The sequence below is a fragment of the Petromyzon marinus genome, chromosome 40 (genome assembly GCF_048934315.1).
Source record: "Petromyzon marinus isolate PM22_M1 ecotype Great Lakes invasive population chromosome 40, UKy_Petmar_22M1.pri1.0, whole genome shotgun sequence".
Lineage (NCBI taxonomy): Eukaryota > Metazoa > Chordata > Hyperoartia > Petromyzontiformes > Petromyzontidae > Petromyzon > Petromyzon marinus.
This window is the reverse complement of record NC_133706.1, coordinates 9,688,003-9,707,961: the sequence shown is the minus strand read 5'-3', so window position 1 is coordinate 9,707,961 and position 19,959 is coordinate 9,688,003. Positions and strand designations below refer to the sequence as shown.

General features: G+C 51.8%; 2 protein-coding genes across 3 annotated transcripts in view; one reads left to right on the top strand and one right to left on the bottom strand.

Annotated features, from left to right (window-relative positions):
* The window catches only part of LOC116950609 (uncharacterized), a 32,893-nt gene extending 26,396 nt beyond the window's left edge, over window positions 1-6,497 (top strand). For both annotated transcript variants that reach the window (XM_032968516.2, XM_076073109.1), the window contains exons 7-9: window positions 1,101-1,236; window positions 1,864-1,945; window positions 2,954-6,497. In XM_032968516.2, the coding sequence (XP_032824407.2) occupies window positions 1,101-1,236; window positions 1,864-1,945; window positions 2,954-4,140 (1,405 nt within the window). In that variant the 3' untranslated portion in view covers window positions 4,141-6,497. The remainder of the gene's footprint in view (window positions 1-1,100; window positions 1,237-1,863; window positions 1,946-2,953) is intronic.
* Window positions 6,498-15,061: 8,564 nt separating this feature from the next.
* The window catches only part of LOC116950604 (tropomodulin-1-like), a 29,949-nt gene continuing 25,051 nt past the window's right edge, over window positions 15,062-19,959 (bottom strand). The window contains exons 9-10 of the mRNA XM_032968509.2: window positions 19,250-19,394; window positions 15,062-17,064 (exon numbers count right to left, since the gene is read on the bottom strand). Of these exons, the coding sequence (XP_032824400.1) occupies window positions 17,018-17,064; window positions 19,250-19,394 (192 nt within the window). The 3' untranslated portion in view covers window positions 15,062-17,017. The remainder of the gene's footprint in view (window positions 17,065-19,249; window positions 19,395-19,959) is intronic.

Sequence of the window (19,959 nt, the reverse complement as noted above, 5' to 3'; positions counted from 1 at the left end):
ATCATCGATAACCGCCTCCCGTGTTTAACCAACGCGTATTGACAGGCCTTGGCAGGGGTAACCAAAGTGCCGCACGCTTGCCCCTGATGTTTCAAAGCCGCGTTTCGCTGATTCGCAGAAAAATGCGACGTGGTTCTAGCGGATGGCTCCCTTCAGTAACGTGGAACGCGTGGTTTCTGCCATAATGGCGTAGCGCGGTGTTTTCTTTATTGCAAGGCCGGCGGGCCACTGGCAGCCCCTCGTGGCTTTTAGTGCGACCCCCGACAATACAAAACAACACCCCCCATCGTGCTGCTGTCAAACCCCAATGGTTTCAAATGTACAGCGGCCCTCACACTGATGTCTTAACGGCGAAAGTGGCCCCCCTTCTGAAAATTAGTGAAGAACAATGGCGTAGGGATTTAAAAAATCCTGCTGTTTCAGGCCTACTATTGAACATTATGCCTACGTTACCACCGTCATTCAGTGAATCATTATCTTCAGATGATGTCTGCTGTGTCATTGATGACTATTGCGGTGTGTTGGTGGAGTTTCATAGGTTTTTTTTGTGGATTGTGGATGTCTGATGAATTCAGTTAAGTGTGGCAAGTGCTAGGTGGACTGTTACATCGTGGGATTTAGAAAGATAGTGGCGGCTTAGGGAGGCCTTCATCCAGCTGATGATGAATTTAAATTCATGAAAACAAGAACTCACGTACTCTTTGGTTCTTTCGGTAAAGTCACGTAGGTATAAAAATAAAATAAAAAATAATATATCACGACGTTTCGATCGCAACTCACGTTCGATGCTCGTAGGCCTCCCCTCTCACTCCCCCCACCACCGCCAGGCCGTCGGTGGCTTCCTCGGCCGGAGGCAGGGGGGCATTTAAGAAAACTCTCCCATCGCCGAAACCGCCACGCCAGGAGATATAATCTACCCTCTGCATTGCACGTCCACCGTGCCAACCGTTAAACCGTGGCACCCACGATTGAATTTTTAAAAGCGTGGTGGTGGGGTGGGGGGACCTGCCCTACCCTTCCATGCCCCCCATCTCTTCCACCACTCCCCCCCCTCCCGTTGGTGCGAACGTCTCCGCTTTTAACCGCTGGCGTCCCCGCAGGCCGGGCAGCCTGGGGCTGGTGTCGTACCCCCTGGGGCTCTCGACGGGGCCGTCGGGGGAGAGCCCGGACGGCTGGTGCCCCACGGAGCTGCCGCCGCCGTACGAGGCCGCGGTGCTCGGCAACGCCTTTCTGCAGGTGACCAAGCCAAAGCCGCCGAAGTCCCGGACACACGCCACGGCAGTCACGGCCTTGCCACGGCGGTCCTGGACCTGCCACGGTGGGGCCTGGTCTGCCACGGTGATCCCAGACTTGCCCCGGCGGTCCCGGTCTTGCCACAGCGGTCCCGGTACACGCTAACGTAAACATTGCCCTGGGTGAATAATTCATGAAGTGCCCCTTGGATATAGACACAGGGTGGAGCGGTGGGGCAGTGGTTAGCGCCACGGTTGGTGATGGTGGGGAGCATAGACGTTGGAGCATAATACAGTACAGCAATAAATGTTGTCGGCCTGCCCTCCTCTGCCTGCCGTGCATCCCCGAAGCAGTTTTAATGAGTGTGAGTTAATCGCTCGGCAATAATACAATAATAAAAGGTAAAGGCAAACCCTTGTAATTGCTTGCTCAGTTTACTGCTGGCAGAATGGTTTCCAATAAAGCGGAACTGTAGAGAGCCCCTCTCGAGGGTATTTGGTCTACTCTTCCATGCTGGTTAATGTCTTGGAAGAGGTGGGAACACGCACACCTGAAAGGAAAAAAAAACTACCTCATCTGCTGGGGGAAAGAATATCATAATTACGATGTCAATTTTTGTTTGTACTGCAGACATCCAGCCTTGAAGAGCAGATCACAGACACCTCTTCGTACACGACGAGCAACTACCATCACATGGCGTGCCACGACGGAGGTCAGAATGAGACGTCACCTTCGGTTACATACGTTTGCCTGCATGCTTTGCCACAAGTACGTGTGGTTAATGCAGACTTGATGCCTTGCAAAAGGTATCTGTTTGGTGTTTGAACATCTTAACACCACCGCCAGAAAGGGTAAAACCTATTTTTATTTCTTCATTTTCAAGGTTCACCATGATCAATCCACTGCTAGATGAAGGCCTTTTTTTTCGAAAAGAAACACGGGAAATGGACGTGGGGACGTCCAAATAGAGAAATTAGGAATGAGATGTGATTTGATTCTCATGGACAAACCAAAGATTGCCAGATATGTCTCTGACCCCAACACACGCTTTGTCACGTGAGTTCTATACGGAGGAATTGATAGACGTCAGTCAGTAAGAGGGGTGTGATTTTGTTGTTTTTTTATCGTCACAGCTCTTGTCTCTCCAAATGCCGTCTACAACTGTGTTCGCGATGTAGAGCCACGATCCACAATGGACACTTGGAACTCTCGCAGGGCAGTGCATCGCCTTGTGTTAGAGGGTTGCTCGAGACCGACCCACCACTTCTAAACCTGTAACCATCACTGCACGCATCCCGGCCACATTCGCCGGGTTACTCGAGGGGAATGTGTTTGACTTGGCAAACACTGTGCTTATAATTTTAGCTGTAAATCTGAGCCCTCAGTCTTTTTTTCGGCTATTATTGGATATCGCTACACTGCGTGCTCATGTGTGACCTGCTTAAAAGTATTTGAAAGATCGTTTGGCCCCCGGTAACCCAGTACCAATTCGACGTGAGTTTGGGTCGCGCCACGTCGTTGCTCGACGCGACTTTCCGACGGTTCGCTCCGCGTGCCGGGAACTTCTTCTGAATCCAGTTCCCGAAGACGCTCCCGGCACGACGAGCGAATCGTCGGACGTAAGCACGGCCGCGAGAAGCTACGCAGCGGATAGCGTTCCCCGCCCCCCGCCCCACCCCAAAACGCCACGGCCGTCGCCCTCACCGACGACTCCCAACAGGCCAAAGCCCCGGAGCGACGTCGGCGGAGGGGACGGCGAGCGACAGCGAGGACGCGACGTCGGCGGGCTCCTACTCGGTGCGCGCCCAGGGCTCCACGCGCTCGCTGGAGCCGTCGCCCAGCACCACCGACGCGACGACGCCCACCCTCGCCAGCTGCTGCAGCAGCCTGGGCGCCAGCGACTCCCCCGCGGAGGACGGCGACCGCGTGCCCGGCTACTGCGAGCGGTGCGGCACGTGCGCCGCCGAGGTTTTCCTCGGGGAGGACGAGGGAGGGCCGGACGGCGTGCCCAGGAGGAGGAGCGACGGCAGCGGCCCGAGGTGGACGGGCACGGTGCCGAGCGACGGCGCCGACGCGGCGAGCGAGCCCTCCGTGGCGGCGGCCTGCTCGTGCTTTGGCGAGTCGGGCACGGAGACCGACCTGACGGCCAGCGACGAGATTTCCGTCGAGAATTTCCAGAGGCGGTGCGGCTCGCTCGAGACCGTCGCCGAGGAAGCGGCGAGGAGCGCGGAGGAGCGCGGCGAGGACGCGCCGGGCAGCCCGGGGGAGCAGGACGACGGGTGGAGAAGCGGGGACGATCACGTGGAGAGAGAGGAGGAGGAGGAGGACGAGCGGGGCCACGGAGGGAGGAACGGGGAGGAGCAGGGTGAGTATAGGACAAGGGAGGTTGGGCAGCACGAGTGCAGCTGTGCGGAGTGTCGATGCGGGGAGGTTTGGGGCATGAGCACTCTTGCCGCAGGCGTATTGATTGTACGGCAGGCGGAGGTTCATTTAATTTCTCCTGGCAAAAGTTCAAAGCCTACCACCTCTCGCACTGCGCGCCAGCGAAATGCAATGGGGCCCGAGCAGCAGCTTCAAGCCAACGGGTCCGCGGCTCTGCGCGACTCCGCGAGCAGAACGCGACCGGACGATTGGGTCTCGGACGATGAATTGACGGAAAACGTAAGCGTCGCAAACGCCGCGGCAACGGCGTGGGCCGGCGAGGCGGGATGCCGCGGAACGGACGGGGAAGTGCAAATTAGCCACGCCGCGGAGGAGGAGGAGGCCACCGCGCAGAGTACACCGGTCGAGGAGGATGCGGCATTTCCTCCTTTGATGACCGAGCCGGCAGGCCTTGGCAGCCCGTCGGTGAGCCACGTGCCGCAGCCCCAGCGGAGTGCCAAAACCCCGGCCACGGGAACGCCGTGAAAGGGGCTCGCACTGAGACGGGAGGGAACCATTTTCAACGTCTCGAGAGCCGAATCGACGCTGTGAAAAATCCCTTGGGGATGACGCGAAAGAAAGCCGTCTCCCCGGTGAATTATACTTCCCACACGCGTTGTTGCCAGAGGATCGTAGGGTGCTGGCGTTTAAGGTTCCGCCAACAATACGAAGGCAAGTATTATTGGTCACGTTTGATTGTTGATAATTCAATCTATGCAGTTCAGGATTCCATACCAACATTCGATTACGCCACTGGTTTTTTTTCTTCCCATCATATCTCCTTTGTTCTTTTTTTAATCTGTTTCCCGTCCGATTCCATTCCTTACTCAATCGAAAGCTGCCGTCGGGAGGAGGAGTTGGTTTCTCGCTGGGGCACGTTGAAGCCAAATGTCGTTCTTATTCGAGCAGGGAGGGAGAGACCCCCAAAGAGCGATCATCTAACCCGCTGTCAACTCGGTGCATCCATTTAATCAGTTTCGTCCTTTTTCCGTACTCTGTGTGGAATCATGAAATGGTATCTTGCCCGCGCGCGCACGCAACCCGTTTTGAACGCCCGTGGTTATGACCTCTTGAACACGTTGCGGTGCATTATATATTGTGCCAGAAGTAGGGCTCTCTCGAGACTGTTTTTAAATTAAATTCAGCAAAAGATTCTATTGAAAACACCCAACCGGTGGTGCTACTTGGAAACGGACTGGATTATTTTTTAGGAGTACATGGATTGGCCATAGGATATCCACGGTGTGATTTTCTAATTGATAAGCAGATTCTTTTTTTTAACTACTGTCGAAGAACGATTGTGATAAATTATTGGTAATTCAATACTTTTCTTGAAACATTTTACAAAGGGTTGTCACGTCGAAACCAGTGGGTATTTGTTCGCCGTTATTTTTTTTTCACAGACAGTAAGATTAAACCTTGGCTGCTAATTGATGCAAAAGCGCGGGTTCCGGATATAAAATAAAATATAAACATGAAACATTCAACGAGCAATAATGATCTGTTGAGGAGATTTAATAATCCAAATAAGTTAACCATGTGGCTACATCAGGCATCACAAAATTCAAGAAATTAATCTTTTGCAAACGTTAAAATTTCTGTGTATGTTTTTTTTCGCGGTTGTGCATGGCACCCCCCTACACGATTTCGGGCCGTGACGCGATGTCCGACGTTACCGCTCCACGCGCTGGGAGCTTCTTCAGGAACTGAATTACCCATTCCTATTCAGTAAATATCTGGATATCCCGTCTAAAAACATTTCCCGAATTCAAATCAGGAATCAAGTTCCTGGAGAAGCTCCCGGCCACGCAGAGGGAAACGTCGGACATCACGGCAAACAACAGACCTGCCCGAGCCACACATACGTTATCAGAGATCATGTAAAAAATTCCCCCAAGATGTGACTAGTCCGATTCGCTTGCACTTTACTCCCTCGATGTGATTTTAAATATGCTCATTAGCTTTGTGTTATTTAGTCAAGGGTTGATGGATAATTCGAGTGTTAACAGATTTGTCCTCTCATATGCGCTATAGCTCTCGATTCTCGTGATTTGATGACTTGTACGAAAATATCCAGGTGCTTTGTGCAAATCGTGCGGTCGTGAGAACCAAACTGTACGCACGTCGTGAATGTTTTACCGTCAATTCATATTTGCACTTTCATATTTTCACGCGATTTCATTAAGTAACCATGCAATAAGTCACGGAGAGTGTACGTTTGTGATGAAGGCCTGCGTTTTCGAATGAGGCGGTTCAACGCACTTTATTTTTGTATGTTGCTGGTATATTTTTTCTTTTTCTTTAATTCTCAGGAACACTTGAAAATGGGTCAGAAATTTTCGTCATTCCCGTGTTTTTTTTTTCCTTTATACTTTTCTATCGGCTCTTACGATTTCGACCGCCGCAATAAGACGATTTGTAAAAAAAAAACACAGTCCTGCGGTAAGTCGAGAGGGTGGTGGTGGTGGTGGTGGGGGGGTCGACGGGAGACCCCCCCCCACCGCCCGCGGTGCGCAGAACACGCGCGGGTTAACGAAGCGACTCCCAAGGTCAACAGGGCGCGCGGCGGGAGAAGCGAAAAAAAAACACGGCAAATGCTTCAATTCACGGATTGCCAAGCTGGAAAACAACAACAACAACAACAACGCGCGCGCCTATTTAAGTACTTAACCGCGACGATGATCGTAAACCGAGCGGTGAGCCGGTTAAAACCCGAGCGTTTTCTACACTCGAATACGGTGGTTTCGTATCAGCGTCCGCGACAGTCACGCGTCAATGTAAGATAAGGAAAACGCGCGGCTGCTGTGATGCAATAATGTCAAATAAAAGCGAGAGAGGAGTAAGCGGCGCGTGGCCCCATCGCCGCACCACGAGGAGGAGCGGTCTGGGGGGGGGGGGGTTGGTGGGTGGTGCGGTCGGGAGGGCCGTTGGGGGGCGTCCATAAATGACGTCACGCTTAGTGGGGGGGGGGGGGGGGTTGCTCAGACATTTGTCACGATGTGTGACGAGGGGGGGGGGGGTGAGAAATGTGACCTCATAAAAATACGCAACTTTAAATAAATATAGATAACACGTTCTACTTAATTAAATAGACTTTATAAAATAAATGTTTTCTCCTACAACATCAGCGTGCAGCGCCACGTTAAATACGCACTACAATGACAATAGTTTAAAACTATTTGAAGCGTATATATATATATTTTGGGGGGGGGGGGGGCAGAGCTTTGTGACGTCATATTTTAGGGGGGTCTGACTTTTTGTGACGCCGTGTGACGAGGGGAGGGGGGGTTCAAAAATCGTCCAAAATCGCGTGACGTCATTTATGGACGGCCCCTTGGGAGTCGACGTTTGGAGCCGGGGCACGGCGGGGCGCCTTGGGACGCGCGCCGCTGTGCGCGTTCACTCCCGCGGGCGGCGCGGGCGGCGCAGTGAACCCGGCCACCCGAGCTAAGATTCCCGCTCGCGGCCAACACCGCTGACGATTATCTGAACCGGTCACGGGCCTCCGCTAGGTCGACTCGGCCTCAAAATGCGTGGCTGGTGCGGTGTGTAAACGTTACAACTGGGACCGGGCGTGGTGCTGGCCACCCGCACCCTCGTGTGCCGTGCCGGCCTTCATAGGTGCTACTCGCTAACAGCACTTGCCCCAATAGTCTTATCAAGGCTATATGGGGGATCTTTGTCTTTGCTGCTGATGGAGGGGCGGGGCTGGCGGGGGTTGACAGTGGGATGAGGGGGGTGGGGCGGCGGTGTATGTGGGGGTGTGGGGTGCACTTCGTGCGGGAGGGGACCCACGGGTGTGAGAGGCAACGTGGGGGGGTGGGAGTGGTACAGATGGCGCGCGTGGGGGTGGAGTAGCCCAGAGGGCAACCCCCCCCCCCCCCCCCAGAATTCTTAGGCGCCCCCTTGTAGGTCCGATAACGTTTCTGAGATATTTTTCATCAGTGTAAAATTGTACAGGAAATACATATTATAATTCGCGGCCGTGCGTTGGCAGTGGTGCAAAAGCAATAACACCATTGTGACGAATCTGATTAATAATTCTCAAATGGATAATTGCTGAATTTTGTTGCGAGAAATGTTCTCCGATTTACCCTTCAGCTGAAACAATAATTGGCGCGTGAAACGCTTGCACATCACGTGGCAATTAACTCGATTTGCTTTGTCGAGTAGCAGAGGGGTCTTCACGACGCGGATTACGCAGCCCAACAAGAAAACATGAATAGTAATATCATCTGCGAAAAGTCGACGTGTTGAGACAATTAATAGTTGTCGATGCGTATTTATTTATTTCATCTACGTTGACAATTAAACCATGAACACTTCAACAATTGATGTCATTTCCCGAAAGCATTTGCCTCCTCCTCCAAAATGTTTATCTCCGGGTGCGCGGGGATCATCGTACAGTGTGCGACACGAAGAGAGGACTTGGGGAGGCATCGACCAGACAAGAGACTCGAGGACATCAGTCTTTCTCGCCTAACCCTCCGGCACTGCGGCAATTATACAAATCGACGGGAGCGTCTCACGGTCCAAAAGAAGAGCGGTGGTGGCAGGGAGTGGGTTGGGAGGGGAAGAGGGGAGGCCTCAAATACAAAGGGAGCAACGTTTTTTTTTGTTTTAATTAGGGGATGGAGACCATGGTAGAGTCAGGGTATGATTAAAGACATTTTGTGCCGGGTCAGTTTCCCGTGATTTTGGATTTGTGCTTCAGACCCTTTAAAGACGCGGGCGATCAATAGCGTAATCATGAAGTGGCTTTTTAAACCTGGGCTTGGTACGCGAGCCAATTAGACCCGCGATTCACAAGGGAATAAATCGTCCACTTTTCTTGATAAGGGAGGAAGAAATGCTCGCGAATTACCGCCGCGTCGAACGCGCTCGCACGGAGGAGCTGACGTTTTAATCAGTACTGGGATGGCGACGGTAGAATCAGCCTTCGTGCTTGAAGCCACGGCCATAATCTGGAAAATAGGGCATATATTCTAAAACTACCTCTATGCATTTTGTTTTACAACCCTTGCGTATGTAAAAAAAATATTTGGTGATATCGCGTTGGTGTTATTGGTGATATTGTGGGGTTTCTTTTGCTTTGCCATCAAACAAAGAGGGTCGCTGCAATCCGCGAAAGTGCGCCTCTGCGGCTGTCTGGAACGCGCTTCCCACATTAGGAAGCCGCTGGAGCTTTATACACTTCTGCATCTACATTGAAAACGTATTTCATAAGAACTGCTATTCGTGTTGTGTTGTCCTTCCCCAGCACCTCCGATCAGCGTGGTTAGTTACGTACGATGTGAACGAAGTTCAACATACATACACACAGTGGTGCAAAGGGACAATTTACAACACACTGAAAACGAAGTCAATAACACTGTGGCCTTCAAAGGAATAATTATATATAATAGGCGACGTTTTGGGCAATGCCTCTTCATCATAGCATATACATCGTGAGGCGAGGGAGACAGTGAATGATAAGAATTGGAGAATAGACTTTTCACCATGGAGTCTCGATAATTACATGTTTTTTAATGTTTCCCGATTAGCTGTTTTAGATTGGCACGCAACTAGTTACCAATTTATAGATATTGAGCACCGGAAAGTGGCGTAGAAGCGATATTATCAGCTCAGGGGGTGGAGCAATCGGTCTGGCGAGGGCCCCAATATTTGATTCGCGAAAATTTGCGGAAGCCAAACATTACCGCTCTGATTAATTTGAAATCAAATGTGGACCCTAAATAAATGAATTTTCATTAAAAAATAATGTTCTATTAAACGGCGTTTAAATAAGCTTGTGTTCTTTGACGCTGTTGTTGTACACATAGCTCCCGGTTTTTGTCAAGGGGGCCCCAACTCGTAGCTTTGGCCGCCAGGGGGTGACCAAGGCACCCACTGCCCCCACGCTCGTGATGCTACTGGTTCCAGACAAAGCCTTCAAAGTAAGCAAACAAATCATTATTAAATACTCATTTGTATTAAAAGTAAAAATGATTCAAGGTTGCCGGCACGTTGCATTACGGGTGTACCAATTGTGTTGAAAAACTGTAGGGGAACATCCGGACATCTGGAGCGGCCGGTGGTGGCTGTCGGCACGAGGGCCAGGGGGTGCCATCTCCCTCCATCCCACAGCAGGGGGCTCCCAAGCCAACGGCACCGCCATCAGCACGGCCCGTTTTGCACCGCGCGCTCCATCAATCCCACCGCATTCACCCAGAGCCACCGTCATCGGCGGTGGAGGGACGAGGGTTTAAATGCTGGCGTTTACTCGGCGTCTTGAGCCAAGGAAGGACGGGGAAAAGTGTCCATTTGGCGGATCCTTATTCGCGAGCACCTCAAAAAAAGACGAGGCAGTTGAGGACGATTGAAAATCCATTAATTACGGCGCTCCGCGGGATTTAAACTCACACGCCGCCACCGTATTTTCAACCGCACTGTATTCACACCGAGAGAGTGCCCCACACGCAGCGGAGCACTGCGATGTTATCGCGAAACTTGAAGAGCGAAGCGAGAATGGAATGAGTGGGTGGGTGGGTGGTTGGGGAAGAAAGGGAGGCACAGTTGGTTTTCGTTGTGGAACAAAGGACTTGTGCTTGCGAGAGATGTGAGCGAGCCGCTGACGGTGTCTCTCTGAGACGGCTATTTTTGGACCGCGGTGCGGTTACAGGGAGTGTAAATCACGCCGGCCATAAATAAATCAGCCAGGCAAGGTCTCGGGCCTGGATTCCTAACCCACTAAAATTAGGACCACCCCCTATCAATTATCGCTGAATCGCCCGCAGGCAATTGTGCGGGTCCTTAAAAGAACATTTTAGAAAATTATCTTTATTTATTTGTTGTTGGGTTTTTTTTATTTTCGTTACTTTGCAAAAAGCCGCCAGAATTTTTTTTTTAGCGCTGGTGCCATATAAGAGCATGAAAATAGCGGCGAGGGATGATGTCGCTTGGATTGGTGAGCGCTAACCAACGGCGCTGGGGTGAGGATTAGCAAGCATTTTCCCCCGGGGGGCATCGTTTTCTGCACAGCCAATGCAGTGAAAGCGCGGAGTACCCAGAGCCTCTTATTCAATGACGGATGTAAATAAACATCGCCAGTGTGGGCAGATAGATCGGTGCACTGCAATTGCACACCTTAGATTTGCTAACAAATAAAGAAGGGTTACATTTTATTTTTTACACAAACCCGAGTTCATTCTTGCGCTCGGATGTGTCCTATTCCTTTTTACACGCTTTTTTTTAACTCACTGTCTGTTGTATCCTCAAATCTTGTAACTCAATTTTAACCCACTTCCCAATGTGGTATCGACTGCAAACTTGGTATACTTATGTCATACTGATAACAATACTATATTCTATCATAAAAAATGTATATTTTTAAACATTATTTTGTATATGGTTATGTCATCGGCTTGGGTCTAATTGTCCACGCTCAACTGACGTTGGCTGTAAATGGCCACGGTCCCCTTACGTTGTGGCAAGCTTCGGGGCCACTTCCTGGAGTCGTGGAGTTCTTCCATTTCATAAAAGCGTGTTTTTTTAAGTTTTTTTATATTACTTATTTACTCCTTCTCCTCCTCGTGGGTGCACTTCATTTTCAGTGCCGAGATATTTTTGTTCAATGGTTTCACTTAACTTGACTCCTGTGTCGTGGTCAAATCTTGTAATCTACATTTCGTCCACTTCCCGTTGTCCAATCTATTCCAAATTTTGCACACGTACTCAGATCCGGTGACAATACATGCCTGTATCAAAATCGGCATCAAATAATCAATTCATTGGCTCTTTTAAAGCAATGGACATTTTGTATGGACGGCTTATTAATTCAATATTTATTTGGGTAGGTCAAAAACGCCGCAGTCCCTAAACTCTGCAATCGCCTCGCCCAACAAGCAGGCGCCACGTGTCTCAGGCGCGCCTGCTTCCGTGTCAACGAGTTACAGAAGCAATTAATTCAAGTAAGCGTTGATGTGGGAGCAGCAACCGCATCATTGACGTACTTCTCCACGGTGAGTTAAACAAAGTTGTGAAAAAAGTTATTAAACTTCATTCCTCTGTTATGTCGTGGTCAAATCTTGTAATCAAGATGTCGTCCACTTCCCGTTGTCCAATCGAGTTATTTAATTTGAGTGCAACTATAAAATAAAACCGTTTAAAAACATTTTTAAGGAGTTTATTTTCACAGATGCCCAGTACGCACAGAATGCGGCCCCCATTATAGAGGAACACCATCGAGCGCCAGTGATGTAGCGTGGTTTTCATGGGCCCTGTCCACCTCACCCCTGAATTCATAGTCCGCTGATTGTGTGCCCCCCCCCACCGGCCCATAGGTCCCAGTGCAGTTCCACCGCCTGCACACTCCATAGCACAGTGGCGTGTTCCCTTTAAGAGTTAAACCTAAACTCATTTTTTTTTATTTTACCAGGTAAGGCCCACTGAGCTATATAGCTCCTTTTCAGAAGCGACCTGGCTATCAAAAATAATAGCCCTACGGAAGTGGCTTATCAATGTGGACATTTATAACCGCAAACAAATACTCTAAACACACGTTTCTACACGTGGAGGTAAAAACCGGAGAACCAGGAAAAAAATCCACGTTACCAGAGAGAGAGAGAGAGCGATGCGCAAACTCCAAATATACAGCAGCAGGCGTCATCAGGGTCGGGATCGAACCCACGACCTCCCGCACACCGGGCGAGGGAGTTAACATCTCCTAGCCACCGCGCGCCACTGGAGCTCGACACAAGCGGCGTGCCAACGCGAGGGACACACAGAGCTGCCCCCCCCCCCCCCCGGTAGCGCCGGTGCGTGGGTGGGGATGGTACACCAGGTTGTGGGGGGGGAGGGGGGGGTGTGGCACACCAGGTTGTAGGGGGGGGTGTGGCACACCAGGTTGTGGGTGGGGGGGTGTGGCAAACCAGGTTGTAGGGGGGGGGTGTGACACACCAGGTTGTGGGGGTGTGGCACACCAGGTTGTAGGGGGGGTGTGGCATACCAGGTTGTGGGGGTGTGGCACACCAGGTTGTAGGGGGGGGGTGTGGCATACCAGGTTGGGGGGGGCACACCAGGTTGTGGGGGGGGGGCACACCAGGTTGTGGGGAAGGGTGTGGCACACCAAGTTGGGGGGGGGCACACCAGCGTCACCGCTTGGTTGTCCGGTAAGACGATTTAAAAAAAAAAAACAGCCACCCACTGCGCCTTTTAAAAGCCACCGACTCGGCTGACAGATTTCTCGCCCGCTGCCAGCCTGGCGCAGCGGGCGCGTCGCTCGAAAACCCCGAGGGGGCCCTTAGGGGTGGCTTTCCCCGTGCACCGAGGCCGAATGCACGGATGGAGCAGACCGGTCTCCTGCGCCCACAGCACTTCCCCCCAGAAAGGCGAGAGTAAGAAGAAAAAATCCAACGCTTCTCCTCGGACAGGAGCGAAATTGATGGAGGGCATTAAAAACGCAACGCAATAGGCGACTCATGACCATATTTTGTGAGGCTACTGAGCGGGAGGGGGGGGGGTCTACCCCCCCCTCGTATTTTTAGAGCCGTGCAATCATTGGTGAATAATGACGCGTGGTGTTTTACTTCTTCTCCTTGCTGCTGCTGCTACTGCTGCTGCAGTGCGAACGTCAGGCGGTGCGCAATCGGCATCGGCTTACAAAGCCCGTCACGTGCCGCCACAGCGAGCTCACACCGCACCCCCACGACACCTGCCGCAGTCTCCCATCCATCTCATCAACACCACACCGCCAGCACACCCCAGCACCACGCAAACCCCACCACGCCATCAAAGCACTGCACACCCAAACCACCACCACCCCACATCACGCGAGACGCTGCCACACTACCCGTCTCAAATCCAACCTCTCCAAGACCACCACCACCACCACAATCCCATCAAGCAACACCACAACGCCACATAACCCCACCCTCTCGCCACCACATCACAACACCCCCACCATTCAAGCACACCGCACACCCATCTCACCCTAACCACACCGAACACTCCGCCAATCTACCCGCCCACCCCTTTCTACCCCACTATCATACACCAACCACACCACCCCACCACGATGCACGCCAGACAAGATTAGCCCGACAACCCAGTCGCTCAGCAGGCATGGACTGTACCGCTCAGACGGGCAGAGGGTGCGCTCACCTCCTATGGCACGGCCAAGTCTACCCACAGGGCAACCACTGTTGACTTGATCACATTGTGGTCGCTATTTTATCGACCCAACCAGGATAGGACCAAGCAAACTTCCGATCGCGAGCTGCTCGCTCAACCGCCGAGCCACCTGGCGCCGGTTATACGGTACACAGCCTATGTGTCCTACTATACACGGTTGTACGGTACGCAGTCTATGTGTCCTACTATACACGGTTGTACGGTACACAGCCTATGTGTCCTACTATACACGGTTGTACGGTACACAGCCTATGTGTCCTACTATACACGGTTGTACGGTACACAGTTTATGTGTCCTACTATACACGGTTGTACGGTACACAGCCTATGTGTCCTACTATACACGGTTGTACGGTACACAGCCTATGTGTCCTACTATACACGGTTGTACGGTACACAGCCTATGTGTCCTACTATACACGGTTGTACGGTACACAGCCTATGTGTCCTATACACGGTTGTACGGTAACAGCCTATGTGTCCTATACACGGTTGTACGGTAACACAGCCTATGTGTCCTACTATACACGGTTGTACGGTACACAGCCTATGTCTTACTTACTATACACGGTTGTACGGTACACAGTCTATGTGTCCTACTATACACGGTTGTACGGTACACAGCCTATGTGTCCTACTATACACGGTTGTACGGTACACAGCCTATGTGTCCTACAATACACGGTTGTACGGTACACAGCCTATGTGTCCTACTGTACACCCAAGGTACATACAGTACTGTATTAAAATCATTCGTGCTGGTGCTTTGCACCGTGACATTTCACAGCGACTAACAACTTTAAAACACTGGCACCGATTACATTGTTGGGTTGCCACAACGCGAATAAAAGCACACGTTCTTTTTTTTGTTTTGATGAACAATGCCAGTGAAACGCGAGCCCTCTTCCGAGAGAGCAAAGGAGGGCTTCTCTGCAGGGACGTGTCCAAGTCGCGCCACGGCACAACAACACGAGTCGGCCGGGCTCCCACGCCAATCCCTCTAACCGCTCGCTTTAAGCACATCTGGAGTAGATTTGTGAAGATGTTTCCCAAATCCTGTTTGTTGTGCGGGGCAGCGCGGATAAAGATGGGCATCATGCCGCCTCCTCCTCCTTCGCTCCCCAAGTGCGGCGCAAAACCTCGCTCCACAAATTCAAGGAAAACACCGCTCGCTCTCAAGTTTCAGCCGGTGCTCGCAAAACAACGGCGCGCACACACACACACAAAAAAACCGACGTTGTTTTAAAAGGAACTGTATTTGGCAAACGTGAGCAACTGTGCAGGAAGACGCGCTGGGCGCGTGTACATCTCTACCAACGTCGGTAACAACATCGCGACTCCGAGCGAGCGAGCGAGCGCCGGTTCCACCAGGGACAAGCGACGAAGGGCGGGGGAAGATTTTTCACTCCGCAAGGGGTTGCACGGTTAGCAGCCCCATCGCCCGGCACGCTAGCGCACCATGTTCCACTGATGAATAGCAACAAAGACACGAAGCCCACGGGACGAAAACGACGCGGCCGCTGTCGTTGCTCGCCATTTCTTCCCACGCTTTGTGTCGACGCTGCTGGGCGGAGGCACCATGGGGAGGACGCAGATCTCAACTCCAGCGGCCGTTCTGGCGACTACCCAAGCGGCCCTCGACGACGCGTCCGCCGTGCCTCTGCTGGAAGGCGGGGGTCGTAAATTCCGACCGGAGAGAAAATCCTGCGCCGAGGCTTGCGTCGTCATCGAGAGAGGGCAACGCAGATAATCGCCACGCAAAACCACAGCGCTGGGCACGTTAGAAGAATAAAACGTGAACGCTTTGTGCGGCGAATATCTGCGGCCCACGGCATCAGCGATGCGAGTCCATACCTCCTGGCTCTCCGATGTGTTTTCGGGTTGCGTTGTTTGGCAAACGACGGGGCCCGACGTTTCACTCCTTTGTGCTGGGCAGCTTTCTTCAGTTCTTCAGGTCCCGAAGAACGCTCCCCCGACACTCGGAGCGAATCGTCGGACATCGTGCCGCACCCCACACGCATGACGACCTGGAAGCACGTCGGGTACGGCTGGGCAGCGCAACGGCGAAAACCGACGCAGTGGCCTACGTCCCGTTTTGAATGCTCGTGTCAACGAACACGAGGGCCAACTTGGCCTGCAAACGATACAGAACCTTTTCAGAATCATAATCTTCATTTAAACCGGAGGAATCCGAGGAGCTGCTAAGCTCTTTCTCAGACCATGCGGTCGAGATGCTCACGGATGTTCCGTTTCCTCATTTCAGCCTCGGAGGGCTCAAGCGAGACCCGTAACCTGGCAGGGGCACGGCCGCCCAAGTGGCAAGGCGGCCTGAGATGCGCCGCGCCAGGTGCGGCCGCCGCGCCATCCGTGCTAGCAGCGGAAGCGCGTCCGTTCCCCGATGTGCTTTTCGGGTTGCACCGCGCGCGCCGTTCGGCAACGACGTCCGCCGCCGCCGCGCTGCACGCGTTGGGGGGATCGAACGGGAACTGAATTTGAGAATTCAGTTAGGTTCCCCGAGAAGCCCCCAGCGCGCGTGGCGAAACGTCGGATGTCACGCCTTACGGCACGCGGTGCAAACCGAAGACACGTCGGGAGCGCTGGCTTACGGTACAACTGCGATTACCCACGCAGTCGGATAGGCAGCCGCTCTTAAATTACCTCTACAGGGCACGGCAGCTGCAAGGTGCCCGACAAGCATAACCAGCAGAGCACCGACCTGTTTCGGCAAATTCTACATTCGCTTCCTCCCCAGGACGATCTCAATTGCGCACGCAAGCTCAGTGGCTAAAACACAGCTCACGTGAACACACTCGGCTTTCAACGCACACCGCTAGCAAGCAAACGCCGGCGCAAACACACTACGTGGAAGAACGGCTGCTTCGCTACGCCATATTCATTACCTGCCCGCGTACCGCGCACGGGTAATGAATATAACGCTGTGCATGTGACATTCGTTGTTGCTTTCAAAGTAAATTTGCGTACCGGCACGGAGTAGGGGGGAGGGGGATACCGTTCGAAGTGAAGAGCCGCCGTCGTGCGAGTTATTTCTCTGGCTGCAACAAACGCGTCAGCCGCAGCCCTGTCGCCAACGCAGCGGAACCAGAGATGAGTTTACAAAAAAAAAACATTTTAAAACGAAATTCCCGTGGCTCAGCCTGGCCTTGGGTGGATACGGAAGGCTCCACCACGCAGCTCAGACGCCCGTGGGTGACGTAGGGACCCCAATGCGCTTCCTGCGAACTGCGGACACACAAACACGCCGCACAACGACAGCGAGGACAAAACTTATTGGTGCAAAACCAGACCCTGGGTCAATGACAACCGTCATTGTGAGATCTGTAACGGCAATCACAATCCAATCATCATTTGAGAAAGCAAGTACAGTACACGTACTGCACTTTTGTAAATCCACTGCTGGACGAGTGCCTAACCAAGGCGCTTGCGGATTGCAGAGGACTATCCGACTGTCCTTCGTGGCCATGCTGGTCAGCACGGGTCGGTGAAGGCAGGAACCACAGACGTGGGATCACAGCTGTGGAGTGCAACAAAGAACGCCGTCGCGCTGTCCTCTGCTGCCCACGACGTGGCCAACGGCGCACTGTTAGCGTTGTTTGGCACACCGTAGATAACAACGGTCGCGTTGCAGCAACACAATGCTCACAATGCTGCTGTCATTATAATTGCAATTAACCCGAGGTCTGTTATGGACGTAGCAATCTTCTCACTGCACAGCCCATCCCAAGGACAGCTCTTGGCACTGGCTACCTTCAACGGGCACCACTATGAATTACGCACGCTTTGAATAAACAGCAATCGTTTTACAATTCGATGGCGTTTACCCAGGTAGGCGATATTACAGCTGCAGGCTTGGCGTGCGTGCGAGCGACGCACCTAATACGGTATGCATTCACAAAGGAAAATACACAGGGCGAATGCTTCATCTGAAAGGCCATTCTGCGTAGCCAAGTGCTGGCTCCGAAGCTCAAGGCTTGAACAGGACAACGTGGAGTGGGTGTGCATTTGTCACGGGGGCGAGAGGAGAAGAGAAGAGCTTCCAGTTGAATAAACATAACCTGAGAAAAATCGCCACCACCACTCCCGAGAGCTAACACTCCGGGCGTCTCGCCTTGTGGAAGAGACGGTGAAATGCTGTGGTTCTCAACCTCTCCAGTATGGTGCCCACCCCCCCCCCACCCCCACTCCACCTCCCCGATTGCTCTCTGATTCAAGACTACTTGACTGGGGTGACCACCATGGGGTTGAGAACTGCGAGTGGAAGTGTGGGCATCAAAGCTGAAAAGTGCACAAAGAAGCACGGGAGTGGAGCATGTTTGGAATGGGAAGAGGGATGCGTTCGGAGTTGAGGATGTAAACAAGTGAAGGGCATCAGTTTGAATTGAAGATGGAACGATCAGTAAAGGAAACATTTGAGGTATGCAAACTGCTATGGCCTGGTCATGTCAGAAGAATGGTCATGTCAGAAGAATGGTGATGTCCATGAAATAGAAAGCCAGCAAAAGCAATGGCACACGTGAGTTGAAGGCAACAGAGGCAGAGGACGCCTAAAAAAAAAGATGGACTGATGGAGTGGAGGATGAGGAATGGCGTAGAAAGAGCAACAGATGGGATACCACGATGATCGACAACAGTGAAAGACTACTGCTGCTGCTGTGGAATGCTTTTAGACTCAGATAAACTATCTAGAAACTAATAATAGGGTTTTCCCCTTTTTTCTGGCAACAAAACTGAAACCTTATTACAAGGATTCATGTCTGCATTAACCACAATACCTGCAGTCAAAATGCAAACAAAAAACATACTATGGTAATATATGCATTGTCCTTGAAACTGATTGGTCCACACCAAGGGACGGTCCACACCAAGGGACGGCAAAGAAAGCAGTCCCTTGGTGTGGACCAATCAGTTTCAAGGACATTGCATATATTATCATAGTATGTTTTTTGTTTGCATTTTGACTGCAAGTATTGTGGTTAATGCAGACATTAATCCTTGTAATAAGGTTTCAGTTTTGTTGCCAGAAAAAAGAGGAAAAACCCTATTATTACATTTTGGTACTGGCAAAGGAGGTCTAATGATGATATTTAGAAACTATTTTATTTACCAGGTAAAGCTCAGAAGCGACCTGGCCACAAATTATAGCTCAACCAAGTGGCTTATCATGCGGGAATTTCTGCATGTGGAGGGAAAACCGGAGGACCCGGAGAAAAATCCAGGTGACCATGGGGGGAACACGCAAACTCCAAATATACAGCAGGCATCAGGGTCGGGACCGAACCCACGACCTCCTACATACCAGCCGAGAGAGATAACATCTCGCCACCGCAAAGGGACTGGACGGGGAGGATTGAGTGCGTTGACTAATCGACCCGGCTGTAAATTCTGCGATGGGAGCGTGGCTTCTCACCCAGGTCGTTGTTCTTGGTGATGGCCATGGAGGCGCGCGTGCGTGGGCCCTGCTGCATGAAGTGGTAGCCAAACTTCAGCAGGGTCTGGTTTCCCTCCAGCATCTCGGCGATCCGCATCTCCACCTGGTTGCCCAGCTGCTGCCGCTGAAAATGTCAACAACGTAGCCCGAACGAAACTCGTCAGCCCTTTCTGAGTTTTTGTTTCGTTTGTTTTCCTTTCCCTTCCAATTTGCGGAGTAGTGCAACGATGACCCACGGAAGCGGATATCGCAGGAGCTACCTCTGCGAGCCCTGAAAGTGACCTCTGGTCCAGTCACACGAGAGGTCAACACTTTCCCAGCTGCTCTGCATAAGAGGGCAACGTTCGTTGCACGACGATCAAACCGCACTTTTTTGTTATTTTCAGAGCTGTAATGTAGGCAATTAAGTGCAGGCTCAAATTGAATGTGATGGGGTGTTTTTTATTTCGGCGCAGTCATTGGTGATCGCAGGGAGACCGTCAATTCGCCACGCCTGAGAATTCAAGGGCAAATGCCTGGATTTGAACCCTGAATCTTGGCGATGGCAGATCAGCGCTCTGAACCATGAACCGTTTTATGGTTTAAAAAAAATGATGACACTCGTATAGGGCGATCCATTTATAGATGCCCCACGAAATTAATCGGGAGAAATTATACAGAAAGCTAAATATAATATCCAAGCCTCTACA